This window comes from Magallana gigas, chromosome 8 (assembly GCF_963853765.1).
Source record: "Magallana gigas chromosome 8, xbMagGiga1.1, whole genome shotgun sequence".
NCBI lineage: Eukaryota > Metazoa > Mollusca > Bivalvia > Ostreida > Ostreidae > Magallana > Magallana gigas.
In genome coordinates, this window is record NC_088860.1 from 47,294,365 (window position 1) to 47,310,649 (window position 16,285).

General features: G+C 34.4%; 2 protein-coding genes across 5 annotated transcripts in view; one reads left to right on the top strand and one right to left on the bottom strand.

Annotated features, from left to right (window-relative positions):
- Positions 1–16,285, top strand: part of LOC136269577 (E3 ubiquitin-protein ligase TRIM71-like) — an 85,597-nt gene that overhangs the window by 24,635 nt on the left and 44,677 nt on the right. The gene's annotated exons all lie outside the window — the stretch shown is intronic.
- On the bottom strand, positions 7,189–12,309 carry LOC136270520 (uncharacterized). Of its 4 annotated transcripts, none has more exons than XM_066068188.1 (4): positions 11,762–12,309; positions 10,659–10,724; positions 9,708–9,900; positions 7,189–8,129 (listed from the first exon to the last, which is right to left on the bottom strand). In XM_066068188.1, exons 1-4 carry the CDS (start codon positions 12,159–12,161, stop codon positions 7,376–7,378), a joined length of 1,413 nt encoding a protein of 470 aa, XP_065924260.1. In that variant the 5' UTR covers positions 12,162–12,309; the 3' UTR covers positions 7,189–7,375. The 4 variants fall into 4 exon arrangements, with proteins under 4 accessions (XP_065924260.1, XP_065924261.1, XP_065924258.1 ...); XM_066068189.1 differs by having other exon boundaries at positions 7,195–8,129; positions 10,668–10,724; XM_066068186.1 differs by having other exon boundaries at positions 7,195–8,129; positions 10,659–10,838.

Genomic DNA, 16,285 nt, shown 5'->3' on the forward strand with positions numbered 1-16,285 from the left:
TTTTATTATATTTTCAACTATTATATTGGTTTAAGATGAAAAGGTAATTTTTTTTACTTGTACAGTTGATTAAGCATTGATTTATACAATAGCGTACAAGGTAGTTTAAAAATCAAATCAAATTATAATCAAAGTTCCATGTTACATGTTTGCGGTAGGTGCTAGCACGATAAAAGAATGTCCTGAATTGAGGCATTCGATGATTATTTTAAAGAATATTCACATGAGTTTTAAACAACCTTAGATTAGATTCTATCGGTCACATATTGATCACTTCTGTAGTTTTTCTACATGGTCGTCCGTTTCATTGTGGAAGCGAACTCATTGCTGCGCCCCCCCCCCCTCCTCCCGCCCCGCTGACAGGTGCTCGCACTGGATTTTTTTTTAATTGGTGAAAAGATATCCAGATCTGTCGAAAATCATTTTTGGTGACTTCTTCTTACACATATATGTGTAAAATTTTGTTTCAATTTCCCACCTGTTTGTTTATTCGGTCAGTCTCTGTCAATTCAATCGCCACGTGCGACCGAGAATCTTGTGTCGCTTCAGCTCAGAACATATATAGCCCAAGATCATCAATTGTTATGTAATTGAGTAACAGTTGGAAGGGTGCTTTTACTACATAAAACAATAAAATCATCCAGAAAAAAGTTACCGGAACTCAATAGTCAATACCTAAAATAAAATGCGTATGATTACAAACTGTAATCGGTTTTTCAGCGTTCGGCTGGATTTGATTTTTCTTCTAACATAAGTACTTTTATTAGTTTCAGAGAATACGATGTAAAAATACAAACAGTAAATAAACCTCATATTATTTACATCGATAATGTTGAAAAATATTTAAAATTAAATTAGTCTCCATCGTTAGAAAAAAATAATTTTTTTCCTATGTCGTATCATTCGCGTAAATAAATTTGTTCTGTACATATTCATGTACCTCAGAGAAAATTAAAATGATTAAACAAAATAGAAATTTGTAATTACTATTTCGGATTTTTTTTTTCAAGTTATTTAACCTTGTATTGAAAAGAACAAGATGTAAAAATGGTTTAATTTTTTTACTCAATATTCGTATATATTACCGGCGCTCCGTATAACGGCGTGTAGTGTATAGATTATCATAATCTATTTGAATTAAGTACCATGGGTATAGATTCCAATGATAATGACATGTAAATGCACGACTGTGTACATTGTAGGAAAATCCCTGTGTGTTAATTTCTTCCAAGACTTCTTGTTTTCTGTTAACAGTGGTTTAAATAATTAAAATAATTACTTGTAAAAATAGCTATAAACTGGATTACAAAGAACAGTATATTTTCTTTCTATGTTTACATTTAATTTCGTTCAAATAATTAATAAATATTCTATCATTTAATTTGTGTGCTTCATCATATACTGATTCCGATTACCTTGAGGTCATTAAAGAGACAGTACAGCTGAAAACACATATGTGAATAACTTCAGATTTACCTATTGTATCGTTAGGGAATAAGAAATAACGTTTATTATAATAGTTGAAATACATGAAAATCCCTTTCACATATTTAATTAACGTAATTATGAGCTTCCGGAAATTCAAGGGCCGTACAAACCGGAATAATCTTATATCATTTATTTGTACCACGTGAAATTTGATTGACAGTAATTGACACGTGCTGAAAACTACAAGATCTTCGTCCCACTACAGTCATCATGGAAAACGAGGTTTAAGCGATTCTCTAAATGAAACACATCCTTACTTACTCGATAATTTATAAATGGTTTACCAATTGAGGTTCATTTTAAAATGAATAGACATAAATATGTCAATTAACCTCATTTATAAAAATAGATTTAGGTTGTAGCAACTCCTATGGTAAACACGAAAAATACATGTACATGCTTACAAGATAATAAATGTGGTTGTTTAAAAAACTTTGAACAGTTATTACCTATGAGAAGTAGAAAAAAAACATATTTTTATCAACAAACCTGTCCAGAACATTCTTCGCGAGCCCTGCATGTGTTTTGTTTACAGTAAATACGCATGCGTAATAGTATAGAAGGCTGAACCCCGAACACGTTGCGATGTATTTATGTGATAGGTTATACATAATTATTAATTTTAATGAAATAATTAGATTTATTGCACCGAGAACTTTGTAATTTTCTAAAAGTTTATACATTCATGAGTAGTACAAAAATACCGAACCCGATCGGAAAATTTGCTCAAGTCGGTTTTTCGATAAGATGCGCCGTACTGTCTCTTTAATTTTCCATTGGCTATTGACAAAAAAAGAGACGCTTGACCATCCAATGAAAACAAATACACAGAGTTTGATTGACAGGTTCAGCCAGGTGCAGGTCTCACCCGATGTCAGAGGTAATGTGTGCTGCTTTTACACAGCCGAATGATCTCAGTAAGAGTTATCGATGTAAATTAATTTTTAAAAAATACATGCTTATCAAAACGATCGTGTAAGTTAAAGTTGATTTACGTTTGTTCCAATAGAAATCATGTTTTGCTTACTGTATTTAATATTTTTTATGTATAGCGAATTTTAATATTGTACCAGTACAAACATCGTATAAAAACGTTATATATACATATAGTCTGTAACTAGTCGTATTTCAATACATATACATTTCTTTTGTTTGTTAAAAATTAATTCAATTTTGTAAAAAGATAAGTATATCATTTCTTATATATTTTTTTAATAAAAATACCTAAAAAAGAGTTTTGCCAATCACAAACAGTTTAAAGTAATGCAAAACACGGGCGCCATTTTGAAACAATTAAATTGTCAGAGAGTTCCGAATGAAATCTGATGAACGTTTCACACGGTTCTTGCACGCTTTGCTCGAAACAATTTTCACGATTTGCCCGAAACCCTGCACGCTTTGCCCGAAACGCTAAACGGTTTACATGAAGTGCTTCACGATTCACACGAAACGCTAAACGGTTTACTCGAAACGTTTCTCGCACGTAATTTGCAGCTTTTTGGTGTAGTCGTATGTTTCAGGGTCTGTAAATTTTGTCAGCGCGCAACAGTTCTAAACTTTCACATACATGCAGTCTTAAAAAAATTTGAAAGATTCAAATATAGAAGTTATCTTAGAGAAAAGGTTGAGTGTTTAGTAGGCGGGTTCGAAAAAAAAAATACAATTCCTGACATGAATCATGAGTACATACTGTTTATAACAATGCTTGCTAACCTTTGAAAATTTAACTCGCCATTAAACATCTCATTTTTTAAACATGTTTGAAACGATTACATAAACTGTTTTCGACAAATAGTTTTCCTAACACATTTTCTTTCTTACTTTTTCAAAACACGTTTTATATACAGGCTTTCAAATAAAACACGTTTTTAAAACAAAAGCAGAACTGAAAGTTTAGTCATTACTATAGCATTGAGCCATGATTTTTTGAAGTATATAGTCTTATAATTGCAGCGGTGTGTGCATACAAATTGAGTAACTCGCGTTAGCGCATTATGAAAATTTGTATGCAAACATTGCTGCAGTTATGAGACTGTATACTTTAAAGAATCATGATTTAATGCTTATATTTACATTATTTCAACTTCATGCCTTGTCTGCAAATGTGATTTATACCTTAAAATTCCTATCTTATTCTAAGGGTTAGTTCATATTAATTGAAGAGCCACAGTAACAGCTGCAAGTGTGAACTTTGATTTTCGCTTGTGACGTTGCAGTTAACAGCGTTCAACGTTTGTGACGTCACGATAAAACTCGTCATTTTAATCTTTGAGTACCCTGTGTGCATTACAGTGTTAAAACTGCCGTAGCTTTCAGCACACTTTACAAGCAAAAAATATTTTGAATATAAATAAAATCGTTTGACACCATATCATATATTTCCAACTCGCAGCAACAACGGAAGACCTACTCGTGGCTTTGCCACGAGCTCTGCTCTAGTTTTATCATATTTTTTCTGCATGAATCCTAAGAATGTTTGTTTGTGTCATATTTTAAATCAGATTTTTTAATAGAAATAATATAGAATTCATAATTGGATAAAAACAGACATCTAAAAATGGTAGGGTCGGGGCATTTTTGTAGAGAACTAGGTCGGGTTACCCTAAACACACAACTTTTTTTTTTAGGCCTAACAGTATTCAAAGTTATTATACAGCTGTTTAAAAATTCTTCATGATGGTAGCGGCCATATTTAGCTCACTGAGACGAAGTCAAGGGGAGCTTATGCTATATCCCCGGAATCGGCGTGGTTGTCCGACCTGGTTAAAGTTTTTGTTGCAGGTCCTGCATCTAAGTTATTACTTGTCCTATCTTCACCAAACTTGCATGGAAGACGCATTTTGTTGCAGGTCCTGTATCTAAGTTACTACTTGTCCTATCTTCACCAAACTTGCATGGATGATGCATCTGGACCTTCTTATGGACTTGAAAGACTTGGATGCTTAATCTGGGTCCTAATATTTCAGATGCTGAATGAAGAGGTTAAGGTTTTTGGAGCAGGTTAAAGTTTTTGTTGCAGGTGCCCTTTGATAGCAATATCTAAGTAACTGCTGGTCCTAACTTCACCAAACTTGCATGGATGGTGTGTCTTATGATACTAATGCACCAGACAGCTTAAATGCTGAATCTGAGCTTTAGGTTTCAGATGCTGGAGGAGTTTAAGGTTTTTAGAGCTGGTTAAAGTTTTTGTTGCAGGCGCCCTCTGATGATTATATCTTAGATATTACTTGTCCTAACTTCACCAAACTTGCATGGATATTGTGTCTTATGATACTGATGCACCTGACAGCTTGAATGCTGAATCTGAGCCATAGATTTCGGATGCTGGATAAGGTTAAGTTTTTTGGAACAGGTCACATGTTTAATAGATAATAGTATTATTTTAAACATGCATAGTTGATTTAACTATATTATAAATGAAATGCAGAGGTAGCTTCAGATGCAGAGCCTGATCTTCATTATCAAGAATGCTACATCACTCAAACCTGCTTGATAGATAGATGTGTTTGTCGTTAAATAATATAATTTTATCATTAAGGTTAATGTACTTCATTTAGTTTACATCGCTGTCATTAAATACCTCTGGATTAATCTAGTTTTTGCTGTATGATAATTTATGTTTTCTGTATTGAAATACTTACGGTGCAATGTTTTGCCATGCTAATTTGCATTGTCCTTATGCATGTATGGTAGATACCGAGACTTGGCAAGTAACTTAGTGTTATTTTTTTTTTATACAAGTACATATACGGGTGATATGTTGTACTATATGCTCTTTTGTTTTTCTTTGTTTGATAAATTGAGAGAGAAACATAGACTTTCTTTTGTAGTAAAGTCTAAATAAACTGTTCTGTTTAATTGAATTCTATTAAAGTTTTATGATTTGCTTATGTTTTCTTTTTTCTCTAAATGCAGCAATACCAACTAATTATTTTTTTAATGACAGATGATAAAAACAACTTTTCAAAAATCATGAAATCAATAACTAGTCATGTATACTGTATACAGAGTTATTTACACCCATGTCAATTATGCCCTTTATCACTTGCAAAGGATTTTGCCCCCTCTTGAATTCCCTTGGATAAAGTTGTGTTGAAAGAGATTATTACCTAATCAAAGGGATTTTTTTTGTTTTATTACCAATTAAATATTTTCGTCCATTTTGTATGTGTATTCAGATTTGAAAGTGATCTATTGAACTGCCGGTCAATAGACTGCGATCTATTAGACCGCCGGTCAATAGACTGTGATCTATTGGACCGCCGGTCAATAGACTGTGATCTATTGGACCGGCAACGTATTTTAGAAAAAGTGAAATTGCTACAAGATTAAAAGATAACTTTATTATGTTTATTTTACTATTGTTCTTAAAATTTATTTTCATAGTATGAGAACCTTCTGTAATTTATAGTTGTAAACATAAAATCCTTAACACGGAATTTGGTAATAAAACAATTATTTAATGCCTGAACAGTCAATAGACCCGAATATCTTTCCTGAGGTGCAGAGAACAGCTCGGTATGATCTATTGCCCTTGGCCTCGGGCAATAGATCATACTGAGCTGTTCCCTGCACCTCGGGAAAGATATTCGGGTCTATCGACTGATCAAGCACTAAATAATTGTATACTATGGGACCTAGTCTTAAATTTGCCAGCTGGCAACAAGGGTGAAAATAAAATTGGGGGGGGGGGAGATATTTCCCTCTACACAGTATATATATACACGTGGGCACCGGACGTGTTATATTTTTCTCATAAGAAGAATCTATTTTATTGATAGTTTATTACAGTGATAAAATGTTTAGATTTATAATTGCAGAAATGTGGAATTTGGAACATCATAGAAGGTGTACCATTTCTTAACACATTTTAGAACTTTGATACTTGCATTATAAATGAATATATGTCAAAAGATGTATTCTCCTTCGGCATCCAGTCACGTGGTGTCATGTAAGATATGCTTGCTAGTTCCCAGATTAGTTTTCATGCTATTCCCAGTGCGAGCACATGAGCTTTGGTTATAATTGTTATCATGAAATTTATTTTACGTGGATTTTTAAGTTGTGAAATATGACTGATTCATTTTGCAAAGACTGTCTAAAGAATTGGAAGTTGACAAACGTACGTTTGGATCTATCTACTGAGGCAGCAAATACCCCGAGTAATCTCGGAAGTCCTCAAAATACAAGTACTCCTATAAAGGAACAGCAATTTGTTCCAGAGTCGTTAAGCAATTCGATTAAGTTCCTGATCAAATCACAAAGACAGTTTTAAAAACTTCAGTCTAATTGGGTATTCATTTTTTTCTTTTACATCATCTGTCATTTAGGAAATCCAATATTGCAACTGGAACTTACTGAGTAAAAAATTGGCGACTGGTTTGAGCATATAAAATTTAAAAATTGGCGACTGGTTTGAGCATAAAAAAGTAAAAAATTGGCAACTGGTTTGAGCATATAAAAGTGAAAATCAATAAGCCCATTAGACTTTCCTTTCCCTTCTCCCTTGGCATTTGTTTTAGGTTTAAAGGTGCACAAAATATGTCGAACATTATGACTACAATATATCATTCGCTTAGACGAAGCAACTAACAAAATTCTATTATTCCTGGTATGCACTGTGCAAGATATGCAAGAAACTTAAATTGTATCTGTCAAGAATGTATACAGAAAATGGCAATACTGTTAAATGACTGGCAACCATAATTTCAATTTCTTAAGGTAAGTTCAAGATCACGGAAGAAAACAATTCATATATTATACACATTTTTAATTCTTGCATCAGTTTAACATAGATTTTTTTGTTCATCAGCATATGGAACTAATTTAAGCATCACAAGAGGTAAAAGTTCCATTTCTGTAATAGATATGTACATGCATATTGTTTTCAGGGCAAAGTACTTTTAGCATGGTTTCTTAATGTTATATACACATTCTCATTCCATATCCCTTCATCTTCAATATTTATACTATTTAATATTTCTTGAAGTTGATGCTGGTCATTAATTGTTGGAGGAACAACAATATTCTCATCTTCAAGTTGGCCATTTTCTTCCTCTCCATCAATACCATAAGACAAAGCAGTAATTTCATCAAAGTCTTCAAAGTATTCTTTTCCTATGGTGGTAGTGGTACCAACAGTCTGTAATCCCATCATGAACAACTGAAGAGGTGACCTGTTTCTCTCCGTTCGTAACTTGTGATTGTTCCACATGTTTTGAAATAATTCTAGCATTTTGTTTATTTTCGGGAGAAAAACAAGTTGCAAACAACCAATATCAATCTCATCTGCAGGATCCAAGAGATCTTCATTTTCTAAACTATGAAACAGGTTGTAGAATATGCATAACACCCCTTCAAATAAATCTCTCCAAAGTCGCTCTATTCTAGTATTGTGCACGCTTCTCCCAGTGATAAAACTACCCCTGTTAATACCCCTTTGTGGATGGCCCAACATGTATGATGCCACATCCCTATTTTCCACTCCTTTGTCACCTCTAACACGTGATGGTAGGCCCCAGGTCTTTACAGCATCCAAGAACAAATTAAATACAGTGCTTGACTCGTTATTGGTACTGCATTTCAAATATACAATTGCTCTTGAAAAGCCATCTATTCCCCCATGAACAACAAACCGCCACCTACAAATTATGTATGCATTAAACATACTGTTACTCATGTAATAATTACACATAATTGGGATAAGATTGATGGTTAACAAATAGTAGATTAAAAATGGTTATACATGTACACGTACAAAATAAAATTAAAAACAAAAACATGAAAAAAGGGACTGCTCGTAATCAATTGACACCTTAAGGAAGCTCGCGGGTTTACTGCTTGTGAGAAAACCTACCCATTAGATCCATAGGTTGCAGAGTTTTTTATTTCTAAAATTTATTTGAGATTTGTCTGCATGATAATAATGTTATGTTTCAAACACAGTGTCGCTCATGGCTGATAAATCAAGCGACGCCATTTCAATGAAATTTACAGTAAAATGCATATCTTAATTAGAAAATTAATTATTTACGTCAAAATAATCGAATCTCAATGTGACGTCAGCAAACCCGCGAGCTATGTTAATTTTTATATTTAAACATTAAAATATTTTCTTTAGTTTGTGATTCATGTGGCGACATTGCAGAAAAAATACAACCCACATTCATTTAGCGGGTTATGTAATTTTTCTGCAATGATCGCTACCTTCATAACTTGCATGAATCATCAAAGAAAACATTTTATTGGAAATGTTAATTCCTCAGTGAGGTAGTATCAAGGTTTTCATAAAGAAGTGTTCGAAACCTATGATTTCATCTTAGTTTTCAGTTGCCCTGAATAAGGCCAAAATAAAATTATAATTGTTTGTTTGGAATTGCCTCCCACCTCCTTGAAATCCTGCTGATAAAATGTTACTGGCAAAAAATAAAGAACTTTTTTGTTCTACAGAAATTATTATTATTTCCTATTTTTAACAAATTAAACTTCAAGATTTGATAAAAAAAAAAATCCCCTCCCTCCCTCCCTCCCTCCTTGGTCTATAGAAACCTTCAGGTGGCAATTCCAAACAAACATTTTTTAAGGATGGCCTAAGATGACTTTTCCAAATTTTGTGTTTGTACAGTAAGTAAAGCAATGCATTGTTTTTGCACTTGTAAATGGGAGCATCTAATGATTTATATAAACTAAGACGACTGGATGGTTAAAGCCATTTTTAGGCTATATTTACCTCCTTATGAAGAAGAGCTCTAAATAAAAATATAGTAAAATGCCAAAGTTTCAGAGCTAAGCTATTTGGATTTTTTCTTTACTTAATGTTAATTTGTGACCAAAAATATAATATGCCATAACAGTCTGACACCAGAGTATAATTCTCCCCTTTCAAAGATATTGATACACATCGACTAGCAATTTCATAGTAATTTGCTTGATGTAAGGAGAAGAAGACTTCTTAAATTTGCAGTTATTTTTACAGTTTTGACCCAAATGTTATTGCCCATGTGAGATGGTGGTCATGTCAGTTTCGTTTCACAATTTATGTTCCCAGTCCTCTCATAGATGCTTTTAATTATACCTAATTTGATAAAGATAAATCTAGTAGTTTAATTCAGAGAGGAAGCTGAAAATGTTCATATGTTTATAATACACACCAATCAACGAAAACTGATAGCGACTCAAATGACCAAATAAAAAAATGCAACTGTCTAATTTCCTGTTACCTTATTAGTTTATGATTTCCATCTATATGCCAAAGTGCAAGAGGTGAGGGCACTCGGTAAGTCCGCCTCCTTATCACAGTCATGCTCCTTAAAGTTTGACGTGATGGGTTAAGACGATGCATAGAATCTCTAATTCTTTGTCTTTGAACACAAATGGATTCAGACCTCAAAAACCCTTGAATTGTTTTGTATCCTTTCAAAATAAATGCATACATATTTAGTATGTATTTTCAATTTCCAAATATTTGGTTGGTGCAGCAACTTAAATATACATATAACTATTTACAAGGTGTGATAATTCCATTGGTGATACTGAACATGGAGACAATTTTGGTCGAAATTAATTTTTCCAATTAAATGTTTACAATGCGGTAAAACATTTCTTGAATTAACATTTGAGTGTAAATCATCAATTTCATTGATTTTATATATCAAAACCGTGAAAGCCCTGGTCTTGTTTAATCTGTTTACATATTAATTTAAATGTTGAAAAGAAAATTCCACGTTTATAGTTGATATGATTGTGACAAATGCTAGAATATGTTTTTCAATGTTCAAAACAAACTAGCAGATAGAAAAATCAGCTTGAAAAACAACTTTTACTTGCTGGTATAAATTGTACAAATGTTAACCAAAAAACAAGCAGGAGCCTTGTTTACATAGCAAAGAATTGTGAGCTCTATGTCTTGCTTATATCTCTTGGAGGGACACAAATTTTGGTTGATCGATCATTAGAAAAGCATTAAATTACTAAAACATTGAAAATAGAAAAATAAAATTTGACCAAAATTGTGATCATGCCCCTTTAAAAGTTGAATACTAGAATACAAAATGATTCATCTTCATGCAGAGCTCTTAGAAATCAATTACACATGATTGTACTATGATAATGATTTTTTCTGAAAGGGGTAACATACAAGTTAATATTTTTCAATGAGAATTTAAGCTTACTTTTCTTACCTGCTCTGGGAAATATACTGAGCCCTCTGCTAACCCAGGAGTCTAACATATCATCATCTATATTAGAGTAGGAAGAGTGCACAGATAATCCAAAATCCTTCATCCTATATTTCACAGTTCTTTCACTCACACCTAACATTACACTGATGTCCTTTACTGTAAATTTGTAATCTGAATCAAAAACAAGAGATGTTTGTGAAACACTTATGCCCCCTCTCTTGGAATATTCACAAAGAAAATGATTGTAAACTGCAAATATTTGGAATTTTTCCCTGTCGAAAATTGCTCTAACATACCCAAAATTAATCTTAACCTAGATTTTATTTAGATAAACCTGTATACCAAATTTCATTTTAATATGTTCATCCTCTGCGAAGAAAATGAGCGGAAACTGCAAATAACGAATTTTTCTACGTCCAAGGGCAATAGCTCTGTCGAAATTGGCTCAATCGTACCCAATATCGAACTTGACCTAGATATCATTATTATAAAATTAACTTGTGTACCAAATTTCATTTCAATATGTTCATCCTCTGTGAAGAAAATGAGCGGAAACTGCAAATAACTAGAATTAGTCTACATCCAAGAGCCATAACTCTGTCAAAAATTTCTTGATCGTACCCAATATCGAACTCGACCTAGATATTATCATGATAAACATGTATACTAAATTTCATTTCAAAATGTTCATCCTCTGCAAAGTAAATGAATGGAAACTGTTGGTGGACCAACCGACAGACACCAGCAAAGCAATATGCCCTCCCTTCTTCGAAGGGGGGCAAAATAATTTACTGTATAGTGGTATATATTATAAATCGATAATTTGCAATTTCGATGCATATTTTAAAATACCTTAATTAGCCACTATGATCATGGTAATGTTATGTTACTAATGCCAAATATGTTTAATTTATATGGTCTTCTAGAGTCTTTGCAAATTGAATGGTAGCTTCCGATATTCAGCTGTATTAAATAGTGTTTATTAGGTGTATAATGAGCTACATTGATAGCCATTTTTAATTTTCCTATAACCAAATTAATCAAACATTTAAGCATTGCTTTCAATTATCGAACATATGAAATGAAATACATACCTAACAGTGATAAAATCATGTCGTACGAGATGGCCAGTTTCGGACGTCCAGTCAGACCGGAGTATATAAGAGTAGTCCTATTTTCGCCATTATCTGGGCCTAAAGTATTTTCATCATGTGATCTAAGTAATTGGCATGCATCTGTGATGTACTTTACAAAATTATCGGGGAAAGGAACCCAGTCGTGGACTGATAATACGTCCCGACACAAACTGTCCATGTTGTATAAAATATGACTGTGTGTCAAATCTATCCGTTGATCGTCCATATTCAAAAGCTGGCGTAATTCATCTTCAATTCTGTTCAAGCGATCTTGAATATTTGAAATTACTAGATTAACATGCTCATCATATCGACGAGTCCCTTCCGCGGTGTTTTCCTCTGCTCTTTCTGCAGCCATCTTTACTGAGGCTTTCGCGCTTATGATGTAGAACACAATAATGGATGACGCACATTGCTTCCCAAAAAGCGCCACCTGGCGTTTATTTGTGCGTCCGCTTGTTTCAAGTTGATGTACGTTCGTTTTACATTTATGTCTGTTGGTTTTACTTTTTAGCTCACCTGAGCCAAAGGCTCAAGTGAGCTTTTCTGATCACAATTTGTCCGTTGTCTGTCGTCGTTGTCGTTGTCGTTGTCGTTGTCGGCGTTGGCGTTGGCGTTGTAAACTTTTCACATTTTCATCTTCTTCTCAAGAACCACTGGGCAGATTTCAACCAAATTTGGCACAAAGCACCACTAGGTGAAGGGGAATCAAGTTTGTTCAAATGAAGGGCCACGCCCTCTTTAAAGGGGAGATAATTGAGAATTATTGAAAATTTGTTGGTATTTTTCAAAAATCTTCTTCTCAAAAACTATTCGGCCTGAAAAGCTCAAACTTGTGTGGCGGCATCCTCAGGTAGTGTAGATTCAAGTTTGTTCAAATTATGGTCCCCAGGGGTAGGGAGGGGCCACAATGGGGGGATCAAGTTTTACATAGAAATATATAGACAAAATCCTAAAAAAATTTTTCTAAAAAACTATCAGGCCAGAAAAGCTCAAATTAAAATGGGAGCCTCCTCAGATAGTGTAGATTCAAGTTTGTTCAAATCATGGTCCCCGGGGGTAGGGTGGGGCCTCAATGGGGGGATCAAGTTTTACATAGGAATATATAGAGAAAATCTTTAAAAATCTTCTTCTAAAACATTATTAGGCCAGAGAAGCTCAAATTAAAATGGGAGCTTCCTCAGGTAGTGTAGATTCAAGTTTGTTCAAATCATGGTCCCCAGGGGTAGGGTGGGGCCACAATGGGGGGATCAAGTTTTACATAGGAATATATAGAGAAAATCTTTAAAAATCTTCTTCTAAAAAATTATTAGGCCAGAAAAGCTCAAATAAAAGTGGAAGCTTCCTCAGGTAGTGTAGATTCAAGTTTGTTCAAATCATGGTCTCCGGGGCTAGGGTGGGGCCACAATTAGGGGATCAAGTTTTACATAGAAATATATAGACAAAATCTTTAAAAATCTTCTTCTAAAAAACTATCAGGCCAGAAAAGCTCAAATTAAAATGGGAGCCTCCTCAGATAGTGTAGATTCAAGTTTGTTCAAATCATGGTCCCCGGGGGTAGGGTGGGGCCTCAATGGGGGGATCAAGTTTTACATAGGAATATATAGAGAAAATCTTTAAAAATCTTCTTCTAAAACATTATTAGGCCAGAGAAGCTCAAATCAAAGTGGAAGCTTCCTCAGGAGTGTAGATTCAAGTTTGTTCAAATCATGGTCCCCAGGGGTAGGGTGAGCCACAATGGGGGGATCAAGTTTTACATAGGAATATATAGAGAAAATCTTTAAAAATCTTCTTCTAAAAAATTATTAGGCCAGAAAAGCTCAAATAAAAGTGGAAGCTTCCTCAGGTAGTGTAGATTCAAGTTTGTTCAAATCATGGTCTCCGGGGCTAGGGTGGGGCCACAATTAGGGGATCAAGTTTTACATAGAAATATATAGACAAAATCTTTAAAAATCTTCTTCTAAAAAACTATCAGGCCAGAAAAGCTCAAATTAAAATGGAAGCATCCTCAGGTAGTGTAGATTCAAGTTTGTTCAAATTATGGACCCCGGGGGTAGGGTGGGGCCACAAGAGGGGGGTCATGTTTTACATAGGAATATACAGAATTTTTTTTTAAAAATCTTCTTCTCAAAAACTATAAGGTCAGAAAAGCTTAAATTTGAGTGGAAGCATCCTCAGATAGTGTAGATTCAAGTTTGTTCAAATCATGGTCCCCAGGGGTAGGGTGGGGCCACAATTAGGGGATCAAGTTTTACATAGAAATATATAGACAAAATCTTTAAAAATCTTCTTCTAAAAAACTATCAGGCCAGAAAAGCTCAAATTAAAATGGAAGCATCCTAAGGTAGTGTAGATTCAAGTTTGTTCAAATTATGGTCCCCGGGGGTAGGGTGGGGCCACAAGAGGGGGTCATGTTTTACATAGGAATATATCGAATTTTTTTTTAAAAATCTTCTTCTCAAAAACTATAAGGTCAGAAAAGCTTAAATTTGAGTGGCGGCATCCTCAGGTAGTGTAGATTCAAGTTTGTTCAAATTATGGTCCCCAGGGGTAGGGAGGGGCCACAATGGGGGGATCAAGTTTTACATAGAAATATATAGACAAAATCCTTAAAAATCTTCTTCTAAAAAACTATCAGGCCAGAAAAGCTCAAATTAAAATGGGAGCCTCCTCAGATAGTGTAGATTCAAGTTTGTTCAAATCATGGTCCCCGGGGGTAGGGTGGGGCCTCAATGGGGGGATCAAGTTTTACATAGGAATATATAGAGAAAATCTTTAAAAATCTTCTTCTAAAACATTATTAGGCCAGAGAAGCTCAAATCAAAGTGGAAGCTTCCTCAGGTAGTGTAGATTCAAGTTTGTTCAAATCATGGTCCCCAGGGGTAGGGTGGGGCCACAATGGGGGGATCAAGTTTTACATAGGAATATATAGAGAAAATCTTTAAAAATCTTCTTCTAAAAAATTATTAGGCCAGAAAAGCTCAAATAAAAGTGGAAGTTTCCTCAGGTAGTGTAGATTCAAGTTTGTTCAAATCATGGTCTCCGGGGCTAGGGTGGGGCCACAATTAGGGGATCAAGTTTTACATAGAAATATATAGACAAGATCTTTAAAAATCTTCTTCTAAAAAACTATCAGGCCAGAAAAGCTCAAATTAAAATGGAAGCATCCTCAGGTAGTGTAGATTCAAGTTTGTTCAAATTATGGACCCCGGGGGTAGGGTGGGGCCACAAGAGGGGGGTCATGTTTTACATAGGAATATACAGAATTTTTTTTTAAAAATCTTCTTCTCAAAAACTATAAGGTCAGAAAAGCTTAAATTTGAGTGGAAGCATCCTCAGATAGTGTAGATTCAAGTTTGTTCAAATCATGGTCCCCAGGGGTAGGGTGGGGCCACAATTAGGGGATCAAGTTTTACATAGAAATATATAGACAAAATCTTTAAAAATCTTCTTCTAAAAAACTATCAGGCCAGAAAAGCTCAAATTAAAATGGAAGCATCCTCAGGTAGTGTAGATTCAAGTTTGTTCAAATTATGGTCCCCGGGGGTAGGGTGGGGCCACAAGAGGGGGGTCATGTTTTACATAGGAATATATCGAATTTTTTTTTAAAAATCTTCTTCTCAAAAACTATAAGGCCAGAAAAGCTTAAATTTGAGTGGAAGCATCCTCAGATAGTGTAGATTCAAGTTTGTTCAAATCATGGTCCCCAGGGGTAGGGTGGGGCCACAATTAGGGGATAAATTTTTATATAGGAATATATAGAGAAAATCTTTAAAAAAATTTCTTTTCAAAACTTTATGGCCAAGAAAGCTCAAATTGTAACCATCCTCAGATAATGTAGATTCAAGTTTGTTCAAATCATGGTCCCTGGGGGTAGGGCGGGGCCACAATGGGGGATAAATTTTTATATATAGATAAAATCTTTAAAAATCTTCTTCTCAAAACTATAAGGCCAGGAAAGCCCAAATTTAAGTGGAAGCATCCCAAGATCGTAAAGATTCAAGTTTGTTTAAATAATAGTCATGGGGTATGGTGAGGCCACAATAGGGGATGAATTTTTACATAGGAATATATAGAGAAAATCTTTAATATCTTCTTTTTAAAGACTATTTGGCCAGAAAAGCCTAAACTTGTGTAGAGGCATCCTCGGATAGTGTAAATTCAAGTTTGCAAAATCACAGTCCCTAGTGATAGGGCTGGGCCGTGACGGCAGTTTGAATTTTTACATAGGAATATATAGAGAAAATCTTTAAAAATATTCTGGGAAAGTTTTCTGTCCAAAACTCAGTACTTAGTGTGAAAGCACAGGTTATGCAGATTTAAATTTGATGAAACCATGATTCCCTAGAGAAAAGGGGGGCCACGAAATGGAGGGGGGGGGGGGTAAATTGGAATAGAGAAAAATCTTCTTACAGGTACAACAACAAAAGGGGCTTGGTATTTACCCAAAAAAAGAGGTGAATAAAAATTGACAGATTTTCT

Excerpts from the sequence above, each read along its gene's own strand:
- LOC136270520 (XM_066068186.1), bottom strand. The coding sequence starts at position 12,161 with ATGGCTGCAGAAAGAGCAGAGGAAAACACCGCGGAAGGGACTCGTCGA. Across the intron at positions 9,901-10,658 it reads TCCCAGAGCAGGTAAGAAAA|GATACAAAACAATTCAAGGG; the intron begins GTAAGCTTAAAT and ends TTATTTTGAAAG. Across the intron at positions 8,130-9,707 it reads GGAAATCATAAACTAATAAG|GTGGCGGTTTGTTGTTCATG; the intron begins GTAACAGGAAAT and ends CATAATTTGTAG.